At 60.2% G+C, this 11,458-nt stretch overlaps 1 protein-coding gene across 1 annotated transcript; it reads right to left on the reverse strand.

Annotated features, from left to right (window-relative positions):
• Positions 1-411: 411 nt before the first annotated feature.
• Positions 412-4,689, reverse strand: LIF (LIF interleukin 6 family cytokine). Its single transcript, XM_007461185.1, has 3 exons — positions 4,522-4,689; positions 2,638-2,816; positions 412-1,925 (listed from the first exon to the last, which is right to left on the reverse strand). Exons 1-3 carry the CDS (start codon positions 4,538-4,540, stop codon positions 1,515-1,517), a joined length of 609 nt encoding a protein of 202 aa, XP_007461247.1. The 5' UTR covers positions 4,541-4,689; the 3' UTR covers positions 412-1,514.
• Between the last annotated feature and the right edge of the window lie 6,769 nt (positions 4,690-11,458).

An 11,458-nucleotide genomic window follows, 5' to 3' on the forward strand; every position in this document is an offset into this window, starting at 1 on the left:
CAGGGGTGCCATCTCCATGGTGAATGTTGCCTCCAACAGCACAGTTCCAGGGGGCGCTGGACAACACAGTGTTGAATGGGCCCCTTGGAGCCAAGCAACATGGTGGCCCTGGGAAAAGGCCCCTTGGCCACTCCACAAACTGGCCCAGCCTGCCTTGCAGCCAGGGTCCCGATAGCCCCAGAGCCAGTTACCGTTAGGGTGGGGGTTGGAGCCGGGTCCCCCGTCCCCTCCCAGACTGACCAGTTCTCTCAGCTCCTGACCCTTCTATGAGCCTCACCCATAAGGCTTATCCCACTTGTAACATCTTCGACTTCCAGACCAGGCCCTGCTAAGGCCTGGCCCCGGCTCCTGCAGAAGGAGCCATCATATTATTTCTGTTGGAGAGGGAGCAGGGAAAGGGGCATTAACTTTGCTATTTAAAGCACCAATAAGTTAATATAAATAGGGCATCAAAATAAATAGACAATCATGCTGGGTCAGACACACAGCACCCTTGGATCTCAGGCTTCCTGAGACCCTGACCTCAACTTCTGCTGTCCCCTTGCTCCGGGGTCCAGCGATGGCCTCTGGCGCCCCTCAAGTACCTTTGTGTGACCTCACGGGGCCTCTGTGGGCCTCAGATGTGAGCTGCCACTCTGAACTACTGCATCCACCCCTCCCTTACAGACCCTTGCCCACAAGACTCTGGGTCCCCTCAGAACCCCCTCACCTGACTTTACAACCCGCCCACCTCCCCACACCCCACCTCCAGGTCCAGCCACCAGACCCCAGCCACCGGGACAGCAGGACAGACTGCGGGCTCAAGGAAGAAGGGCCCGTCAAGACTTTCAAGGGCCTGTCTTCCTTCCCAGGCCTGAAGGTGGCCTCTCTGCCTCCCCAGGAGGCTGAAGGCCAGCGACATCCTTCTGGAACCTTCCACCTGACAGTCCTAGGCCTGAGCTCTCCAATCACGCCCAAGACAAGGCAGCATCTCAAACCAGAGTTCCCTTTCTAGCCTTCCACTCACCATACTTGTAGGCGCCAAGGATCCTTCAGGATCCCAGCCCCTCTGGGCTGCCTGAGGTCCAACCAGACCTTTCGAGGTCTACCGAAGGGGCAGCGAAGGCACTGATAGTCGTCATTCTGTTGGGGGCCAGGCAATGCCCCTGACCCCTGCTGCCTTGCCCCGTGGTCAGGGTCGCTGGAGGCAACTTGTGTGGTTTGCTCACAAAGACCCTGGCTGAGGGGACGAGAAGGGGCCGAAATCCAGCCTGACACCGGGTGCCTGGCTGCAGTATCCCAGAAGAAGGGGCGCCTTCCTCTAGTCGGTGCCATATGTAGGTTCTCCCTCTGGGAGCTTTGGCTCTGCTTGGCTTCATCACAGCCCACCCTGGAGGGGAATAGACTGGCCAGGAAGCCCTCGGGGTCTGCGAGCAGCCCCCACTTGGCTTTGGCACTGCTCTGGGCCCCGGCCACAGTTTGAGAGCCACCTAAGTCTAAGATCTCAGGTCACTGTGCACTGTGAGACCTCCTGTCTAGAAGGCCTGGGCCACCGCGGCCATGACCTGCTGATACTTCCCCAGGAGCTGACAGCCGAGCTTCTTCCTCTGGAAGACGTCCTTGCCTGAGGTGTCTGGGCCGTAGGCCACGTCCACACGTGCCACGTGGTACTTGCTGCACAGGCGGCAGAGCACGTTGCTGAGGAGGCCCCGCATGACATCCGCCGTGGCGTTCAGCTTGCTGTGCAGGCTGTGGGCGCTGGGATTGAGGACCGTCTGGTCCCGCGTGATGTTGCCCAGGGAGGCGCCCAGGTACGCGATGATGCGGTACAGCTCCACCAGCCGGGCCCTCTCCGTGCCATTGGCGTGGAAGGGCGGGAAGTCGGTCACATTGGGGCTGCACAGCTTGTCCAGGTTGTTGGGGAACGGCTCCCCCTGGGCTGTGTACTGAGGAGCAGAGGGGCGGAGGGGAGGTGACATGGGAGCCAGGGATGGGTGTTCCAGCCCTGCCACCAGGCCTCTGGGTCAGCTCCTGGGCTTCAGTCCCCACACCCCAAACACAGTGGCATGAGGACCCAATCACTTGCCCTGTAGGCATCTCGGGACTGTCCTGAGAGCCTGAAGTAATTGTGGGTGTGGATTCCCTTGGTAAAGCATCCAGGCCTGTACCATGCAAGGAATTATCCTCCTCATCACAATCATCAGGACCACATGGGGACAGAAAGGAAAACACTGAGTCTCACCTCCAACGTGTGCACCACACACACTTGCCCTTTCACCCACTGCACTCACCCTCTTCCTGGGCGGCTCTGCACCCCTGTCAACCACAACCCGCCGTCTCTCCCAACAGCACCCTGCCGTCCACCTCACCGCCTCCTTCTCTGTCTCTTATCGGCCTCTCCCTCCACAAGGTGGAAGAATCTCAAGGCTAAAAGTGCCAGGCACCCCCTTCTCCAGGCAGCTCTGCCCCTATCTAACTGGGCATCCTAGGCAAGTGGCGGAGACTGGGCCAGGGGGTGGGGAGGAAACTGAGGGCGTCTGGGTGTGGTGGGACCAGTCCCCCTCCCTTCCCTTCCCTGCAGCCCCGCCAGCCCAGGTCCCTGCAGCAAAGCCCAGCCCCTCCCTCCCTTCTTCCTTGGTACCCTGGGGGGAGACTTACGTAGAGAATAAAGAGGGCTTTGGCACTGCTGTTGAGCTGCGCCAGCTGGTTCTTGATCTGGTTCATGAGGTTGCTGTGACATGGGTGGCGTGTGGCACAGGTGGCGTTGACAGGGGTGATGGGAAGGGGGCTCCCTGCTCCGTGTTTCCAGTGCAGAACCAGCAGCAGGGGCACAACTCCTGGGAACAGGCAGGAGGGAGCCATGAGCAGGGAGGTGGGGGGGTGGGCAAGGGGTCTCATGGTGGAGGATGCGCCTCGTCTCCCTCAGGGACACCAGTGTCCCCTCTCAGCCTCCAGCTCTCTCTTCGCCCAGCATGGCTGTTCCTTACTTTCACGATGTCACCAAATCTGCTTCTCTGTCCCCCTCTCTCCAGAGCTCTAACCCTCTGTCTCCGCTTCACTCCCATCTATCACTCCCTGCTGTCTCCTGACAGGAGCAAGGGGGCAGGATGTGAGCTGTTTCTACCAGGTGGGAGCTGGGTCCAGGGTGACACCATCCTGGCCTCTGGCTGGAGGGTACCACGCCCCAGCCCCAGCAGGTCTCAAGGAAAAGAGCAGCCCCTACCTCCCCACCTCCCAGGATGGTCCAGATTCCTAAGTGTTACTTCACGCTTCAATCTCCCAGAGTGGGCTTCTTAGGGGACCACGGGGAGAGGGGGGGTTTCTGCTGACCCTCATCTCCCAAAGCTGTCACATGATTTTGGCTCACTGGGCCCTTTGTCCCCTGATTCTGTGGTTATCCTTCTCCAAATGTGGCCACTACCCTTCTAGGACCCTCAACTCCACCCCAGTTCTGCAGTTCTGCTCCCCCCTCCATTCCCAAGTCATTCTTCAAAACTTCCTATCCCACTCTGTACTGCTCCTGGCCTCCACGCCCTCCCACTCCTGTCTACTGGTCCTTGCTCCAGGTTGTGGGTTAGGACAAGGAGAATCCTGGGGTCCCTCAGTCCCCCAGAGCCTTCGGGAGGGCAAAGGAATGGTGCAACCAGGAAAGAAAAAAGGGAAAATGTCGCACGCAGCCAGGTGGGCGGGGGAGGAAGGAAAGTGAAAGGTGACAGGAGAGCTGAGAGCTGTCCGGGCCTGTCCAGGATCGCCCCTCCCCGCCCAGGGCGCCTGCTTTCCGCCTCCCCCCACCCCCCCTTGCTTTCCAGGTGACCCAAGCATCAAGGGCTGGGGTCGGTGGACCTGTGAGGCTGGAGAACCGATGAGGTTGAGGGAAAGGGTGGCGCGCAGGAGCCGGTTCCCCTCCTGGGACAGTGGCAGCCTCAAGTTCACTTCTGGGTCCCCTGTGCCTCCCAGCATCCCCCGGCAGTGCTGAGGCCCCCGATGGCTGGGGGGCCCCCACATCCCAGGCTCACCTAGCACAGACCACAGCTTTCCAGACACTAGCAGATGGAGGCGGCACCTGCTCCCGTCCCGGGCCGGAGTTTGCAAGCTGCTCAGAGGCCGGCGCCCCTCCCAGGGAGCAGCCCGGGACGCGGTTGGAAAAGAGAAAGCGTTAAGACAGAAAGAAAGAAAGAAAGAAAGAAAAAAGAAGGAGGGTGAGTCCCGGAGAAAGCTGAGCTGGAAGAGCAGCAGGAGAGCCGGCGGAGCGAGGAGGAGGAGGAGGAGGAGGAGGAGGAGGAGGAAGGCTGCGGCGCACCCTCCCTTGCCCGCCAACCTGCGGGCCCCAGGGCGGGCTGGGCGCGCGGTGCCGGGACCATGTGCCTGCTCTCGCTCCCGGCCGCCACCCAGCGCCTCCGGCGGCCCGGCGGGCTGCGCGGGCGCCCCAAGTGTCCGTGTGTCTGCGGCGAGTGGGTGTCCCGCTCACGATCGCCAAGTGCCCCAAGTTGCCGCTGCGCCCGTGGCGGGGCGCGGAAGCCGGCGCGGGGCGGGTGGATTTACCTGCCGCCAAGACCTTCATTATGGGCTGGACTCCAGAGGGCCTTGGAGGAGACCTTAGATGCCTGCAGTTTTCAGAGGTTCATGCTCAAATGGGGAATTTGCCCGATTTATATACTGGAGCCTGTGTTGTAAGACAGAGAGAGAAACAGCTATATTTAGCAGGGATCCCCGTCCAGGAAGTTGTTTGAGGTGCATCATAGGAAATTATGAATGGAAGAAAGTGAGAGTGAAGGGGGGGGCAGTGAGGGGGGAGGGTGGCGAGAGCAGACTTTTTCCCTCTTCTAAGAATTTGATTGATAAAATTATAATGAACTCTTCAACAAAACACCCTGCGGTTTTCCTGCGTGGCTTGCCCTGGGAGTTGTTTGAAGATGGGGAAGGGGAGGAGGGTCCCCGAGTGATCAGGGTCCCTGGGCTGTGGGTACCCCAGACAGCCCTGACTCACCTGGGTTTGGGGAGGTGGCTTGAAACTAGGCAAGCAGACGGAGGCTGCCACCTGTGGCCCCCTGGTCAGGGGGTCTGGGGGTCAGTGGGGAGGAGGCAGGCTGGGGCTTGGCTGAGAAGGAGGCTCCAGGAAGAGGGGCTGGGGCCCTGGTGTGGACTTTAGACGGTAAAAAAGCGAAACTGAATGTGGGCGCTGGAAGCCACCGCAGAGGTGGCCTCCTCCAACCTGCCTGCTGCCACCATGCAAAGTGGGGCTCCCGAGGGCACAGGTTGTCCAGGGTCCCACAAGGTCAGTCCTCCTGACTGCCATCAACAAGCCTGCATTGATGACCACAGGTACCTGTGGGGCTGAGGAGGGGGCTGGGAAGATGGGAGGTGAAGGGTTGCTGTGACTCCTTTGGGGAGAGCCTACGGAGGGGATCCTGCGAAGGTCTGATGTTTCTGGCGTTTACCTAAAACTCTTTGCACCCTTCAGGGGAGAGTGGTCCAGCATTTCCATTTTGAAAGGACATTTGGAGCAGAGACTTAAGGAGGCTGAGCCAGTCAGAGCCAGGTTTGCTCCTCAGGACGCAGAGGGATGGCTGAGGAGGACAGAAAATGTCTTGGAGGGCCCTTGGGGCTCAGCATCAGAGAATGATTATGGCCCCCGAAAGGTGCCTCTGGAGTCTCTTAGGCAGGGTCACAAAATCTGGTGTCTGTCGTGGCCAGGTAGATTCATAAATGAGTAAGGAGGGGCAGGAAGGAATGGTGAGGACTAGGGCAAAATGAGCACAGCAACTCCTCCCTGGCAAAAAGCATTCAAAACAAAACAAAAGAGGTGGGGGAGTGCTGGTCAGACACATCTGGGGCTATGTGGTCCCACAAGTTGCCAAGGGCCCCCCCGCTGCAGCCCTCCCACCTGACCCCGACCAGAGAACGAGGCAGGAGAGTTGCTTCTCCAAGGCCAGGGAGCCCTGCAGCCTTTCCCTGGCCCCTGATTCCCTCTGCCCACCCCCTCAGCCCTCCTCCATGCCCCCAGCTCCCGCCTCTTGCCACATCCCGAAGGACCTGCCCAGCATTCGTTCATTCCTCCGTGCCAGGACGAGCCCTCCTGCTGCCGCCGTGCCCCCTCCCCCGCCACGCATGCCCTGCCCTCTCCAGGCTGCTTCCTCCCGGCTCTCCCAGCTTGGCCTCGGCTGTGGGGCGATAAAACTGCCCATCCCAGTGGGCGCTTCCCAGCAGGGAGGAGGCTGGTAGAGCCCACACTGGCTTTCCTTCCTCCTCCCGGCCACTCCACACTTTGTGTCTTCCTTGGGGGCCATGGAAGGCCCCACCTGGCACTCGCCCCTCTCATGCACCTGCTCTGGGGTCTGTGTATGCCCCTAGGAGGTCCAGCCACCCCAGCCTGTCTCAGGCAGCCCCACACCTCAGGACATCCCAGCTCACCTCCCTCTCATAATCCCCCAGGCCCAATCTCTCCTGAAGGAGGGCCTGAGCACTCGGGGAGCATGAACTCTGGATCAGCCTCCAGACCCCACTCCCACATCTCCCGGACCCCTGTCATCTGACTCATCCTGACTCTTCTGATGTGGACCCCAAATCCATTTGACCAGGGCCCCACAGAGGCCCCATCTATGGATCCCCTGTTCCCCCGCCCAAGTGTCTCACTGGGTGCCCTGATTCTCCTTCAGGCTGCCTCCTCGTCCCACTGCCCTCCTGCCACGGTTCCTCCCCTGCATCACTCCCAGTGGACTCGCCGGGCCTTGCACTGTCTTCTGGCTGTCCAGACCCCTCCTCAGCCCTATAAAACGCCCCCAAACGCCATGTAATCACAGCCCCACCCAACAGGAAACAGGAAGTGGGGCGGAGTCTAGAAGACACTTCACCCTCGCCCTGACTGGCCCCCGCCCCTGCCTCAGTTTCCCCTCTCACGGTACCTGACTTGGTCTGTGCTCCCCAAGTGTTCTGGGCCCCTCGGCACCCCAGGCCCAGCCTCCCTCTCCTGTCCATGTCCAGCCACCACCTGCACCGGGCCTCTCGGGGGCAGTCCGGGCAGGGTCTCGGAGCCGCGGACCCGTGAGCCGCCTGCAACGTGGCCTCGGTCCCCGGGAATCGGCTGCCCAGGCGGCGCTCCAGGCCAGCTTTGGTCTCCTGGAGTTTGTTTTCTTCCTTCCCTCTCTACGCTGCTATGTGTGTGTGTGTGTTTTCCCCAGCTTCCTCACGGAAGGCATCCTCCCTTCTTGGCTGCCTGCTCCCAGGGTCGTGACCCCAGGCCCCACCCTGGAGTGGCAGCCCCAGCCCGGCCCCTTCCAGCTGTGACTTCATCCCCAGCCTGTCCTGCTTCTGCACACTGGGCCTGCTGGGGATTTGACCGGCCTCGGGGTGAGGGGGACAGCTGGGGCCCACATAGGGCACCCTCAGTCTGGGCGGGGGGCGGCCAGGCCGGGGCTGGGGGTGCTCCTCCAGGCGGCTGTGCCATCCACCTGCTCATCTCCAGGAAGCGAGTCCAGGGCCGGCCTGGGGCCTCCCCAGGGCCCCTGAGGGCTCTTTCTCTCTCACTCACTTTGGCGCATGTGGCCATTCAGCCCCTCCTTTCCTTCTGATTCGCACTCGCCATCCACAAGTCTCTCTTAGAATGTCAGGTGGGGAAGCCGAGGCTCAGAGAGGTGAAGACACTTGCCCAGGGCAGCACAGAGAGTTAACAAGAGAATGAGGCCTGGAGTGCCGGCCTCTGGCTTGAAGGCCACAGCTAATGCCAGCAGCACCTCATGCTGCAATGGGAGCAAGGGGTGGTGAGCTGCATTCAGGCCGCTTCTTCCAGGAAGCCTCCCCTTCCTCCCACAGCCCAGGTTAGCTTAGTCTGCCCAGTCCTGCCCACTCTCCTTTCAAGTGAGAACAAGTCTCATTCCTCCGTCTTTGAGGGCTTGGTTGGGGTCTGATCCTCATTTGTACTCTTGACAGCACCTGGCTCAGGGTTACATCAGAGCAGATGCTAAGTATTTTCTAAAAGCATTTTAGTTTCCAAAAGCTGTCTGTGCCAAGTCTCTCATGGCGAGAGGAGTAAAGTCTGCTGGCTGGAAGCATGGACTTCAGCCTCAGTCAGAGCCGGGTTAGAGGTTTGGGTCTGCCAGTTATGAGCTGGGTGACTTTGAGGAAGTGACCACGTCCTGGCCTCAGTTTTCTCATCTATAAAATGGGAATAATGACACCTGTGCTGTGGGTTTGCTGTGAGGGCTCAGGCTCAGCGCAGTTCTGGGAGCCCAGCCAACCCTCTGCTCGTCAGCATTGATCCTCCTCACCGTGGAGGAGTAGGGGTTCTTGTCCCCATTTTACAGATGAGGAAAGTTGGGCATAATCCAGGGCTAAAGGGGGAAAGCTGGGCAGGAGAGGGGTCTGTTCATTCTCTCCTGATGGATAATGGAAACAAAATACCCTCGAGCCTCCAGCTTCCGGGGTGCCCCAGGAAGATCAGATGGGTTGCTGCGGGGGCTGGCATGGCGGTGGGCTCTCTCTCCCTATGTCCCATCCTGGCCTGTGACCAACCGCACCCCAGGCTTGAGCTGAAGACAGTGGCTGACCCAGCCTCACCGCCCCCAGGAGCTGATTCACCCCCAGGGCCCATCTGAGAAGGAAGGAGACATAGTTCAGCTCAGAGGGGCTTGAATCACCAGCCGCCCCCTGCGGAGCCCCAGGGGGAGTTGTGGAGGTGGGGGACAGCCCCCTGCCTGCCTGTCTGTCTCTTTCCTGGGCCCTGGGGCACTCAGGGGAGAGGGTAACATGGCAGTGGCCATTGGCAGGGGGTGGCAGGGAGGTACCCTCACAGCCAGGCATCCTGTGTGGGCAGCCAGGAGCAGTTACTCACCAGGTAAGCAGCTCTCTGGGCATCGGGGAATTCCCCAAGGCTAGTGACCCAGAAACTGAGTGTTCTGGGCGACCCCCACTGCCCAGGCCGGCCCCCCTCCTCCCTCCCCGTCCTCTTCCCTGTCCCCACCTAAGATCTCAGTTCTCTGAAAACTCGACCAGCAGCAGCTCTCAGCCATCAGCTCAGGCCCCGCTCCTCGCCTTGACGCTCCCACCTGGGAAATGAGCGCAGTGGAGTCAGATGGGCCCAGGGGAGGAAGTTGGGGGCCAGAGGGAGTGGCCCAGGACCAGAGTTGGTGAGGGAGAGCCAGAGGAGACAGGAGAAGCTCAGGAATTCCTGGCACAGCCCTGGCAGTTGGGTATCCTGTCCAAAAAGGCAAAAACACCTCATTATTCAGCACTTGAGAAAGGAGGATGTAACTACACCTGCAGGGCTGCCCTCCTCCACCATCTATATGCTCTCATGTACTTTCCTGTGGCCGCTGGCTCGGCTTTGCAAGTCACCTTTGGTCCCTTTGGGGCTAGGGTGGTAGTACCCGTGAGTAAGGGTGTGTCTTAGAGCCAGGCAAACATGGGTTTGATTCCTGCCCACACCTGTGACCTGGGGCAACTGTCTTCCTCTCTCTGAGCCCACTGAGAGTGGGGATGCGGTAGCGCCGGGCTCATGGGGCTGTCATGAAGATGTTAAGTGGGAAACACACAGTGCCTGCCACGTGGCAGCCATTCTAACCAGAGGTCGGGGTGGCCACAGGAGGAGCTCAAACCCCAGCCTGAGTCAGGGGCTTGGGTTGGGCCTGGGTCCAGGGGTCCGTGCTCCACCCGTGATCTGAGAGTTAGGACAAGGAGGGCTCCTGGGTCCTCTCAGTAGACAGAGTGTGGCGTGGGTCCTGGGGGAACAGGCAACCTCTCAGAGCTTCTGCAGGGGAATAAGCAATTCTTCCCACCTTGGGAATAAGCAACACTTCCCTTCCAGCTGTCTTTGGGGCTCTTGAGGTCCAGCTTTGGGCCTATAGTCTGCCCTTCTCACCCTCACCCCATCAAATCTCTGCCAGGGACCAGCTACACACCCTCGGGGCCAAGTGGGAGCCAGAAGCCAGTCTGGCCTCCTGCCAACTGTCCCCAGCATCACCCTGACATTTCCTGACTGGTTCTGCGTCAGGAATCACCCCCCTGGAGGTGAATCAGAGTGACTGCATATTTTTTCTTCAATTCTGATAGAAATTGCAAGGGAAGCAGCAGCCTACAGGGCTCCAATCATCAGTGGGGTCAGAGGCCTGCCTCCGAGGTCCATGCCAAGTTGCATGGGGCCTGATTCCACTGCAGGATCTGTCCTCAACGTCTCCATCTTTAGAATGGGTGTCTCTCCTCCCTGATGGTTCATGCATCAGCCCTTAATGGATCTGGCATTTTAGCCTCTGCAAGCACTTTGACCTCCCCCAGGCTCTCTCTGAATCTTGAACTAGCTTGAGACCATCGCAGGCAGAGGTAAAGAGCGATATTTTCACACTGTAAGTCTCTGCCTCTTAGTGGATCATGGATTCAATTTAGAGGGTTGCTGCCAGCACTTTCAAAAGAAAATAGAATCGCAAAATCACCCAGCATTGCCCAGAGCGAGGGCAAGCACCACTCGGTGAAACTTTTGTTTCCGTTGTCTGGATGTGTCAGCGTGTGCATCACCCTCTGGTTGCAAGATGCAATGTGTTTCTAACTGCAGGTCTCAGTCAGAAACGTTTGTAAGCCACTGGTATCAGTGATGAAAACCAGGCCCTGAGGGGCTGAGGAGTGATTTGCCCGAGGTCACTCAGCAGCTGGCAGCGTGGGGTTCCTGACTGCTCCTCAGCTGCCATCCCTTGCAGCCCAGGAGTGGCAGGAGGTGCTGCGGGCAGGGTGGGGCTGGGCAGGTGATCACAGTGGGCGGTGGAGGCCTGGCATCACCCGGTGCCAGGACAAAGGCCCTCCCACGGCCTGGCCTCTCACCATCCACTCCCTTCCGCAGCCTCAGATCCCCAGGCTCCCCACCCGGCCCGGCCCTGCCCGGGTGGGGCCCGGAATAGTCACAGGCCTTCCTCACTCTGCCACCGAGCTCTTCATCCTCACTCGGGCAGCGGGAGGGGGACGCGACTGCAGTCCCCGCTCCAGGGTAGCCCGTGGCCCAGAGGCCCAGCCCATTTCTGGGAGTGCCCGCCGGGCTCCCCTTGGGTCTGTCTCTCCCGGCTCGAGTGGGCATTCGCATGTCTGTGCGCGTGTGGTGAGGCCATTTGTGTGGCTGTGTGTCTGTGTTGGGCTGTGTCTGGCCGTGTGTGCGTGCGTGTGTGTGTGTGTGTGTGTGTGTGTGTGGCTGGGAGGGAGTCAGGGTGGACACAGCTCTGGCTGACTTTGTGAGCCCCCTGTGTGACTGTGTGAGTGTGTGTGTGACCGTGTGCCTGGATCCTGTACCAGTGGATGTGAGTCTGTGCGTGCCAGGGGTCTCTGGACACGTGTGGGGAGGCGTGACCCTGTGTGTGTGTGTGTGTGTGTGTGCATGCGCACGCGCGCGAACCCCCGAGTGTGTCTCCAACAATCCCTGCTCCTCACCCTCCAGCCCCCGCCCCTGGGAACTCTGTGGCAGCCTCACGTCACGGGGGCCACCAGCAGCTGGTTTCCTCCCCACCCC

Source organism: Lipotes vexillifer, unplaced genomic scaffold (assembly GCF_000442215.2).
Source record: "Lipotes vexillifer unplaced genomic scaffold, Lipotes_vexillifer_v1.1 scaffold691, whole genome shotgun sequence".
Classification (NCBI taxonomy): domain Eukaryota; kingdom Metazoa; phylum Chordata; class Mammalia; order Artiodactyla; family Lipotidae; genus Lipotes; species Lipotes vexillifer.

What these genes read in the sequence shown, in the direction of transcription:
- LIF (XM_007461185.1), bottom strand. An exon ending in AAGCCCTCTTTATTCTCTAC is followed by an intron (nt 1,926 to 2,637) that starts GTAAGTCTCCCC and finishes TCTGCTCCTCAG; the next exon opens with TACACAGCCCAGGGGGAGCC.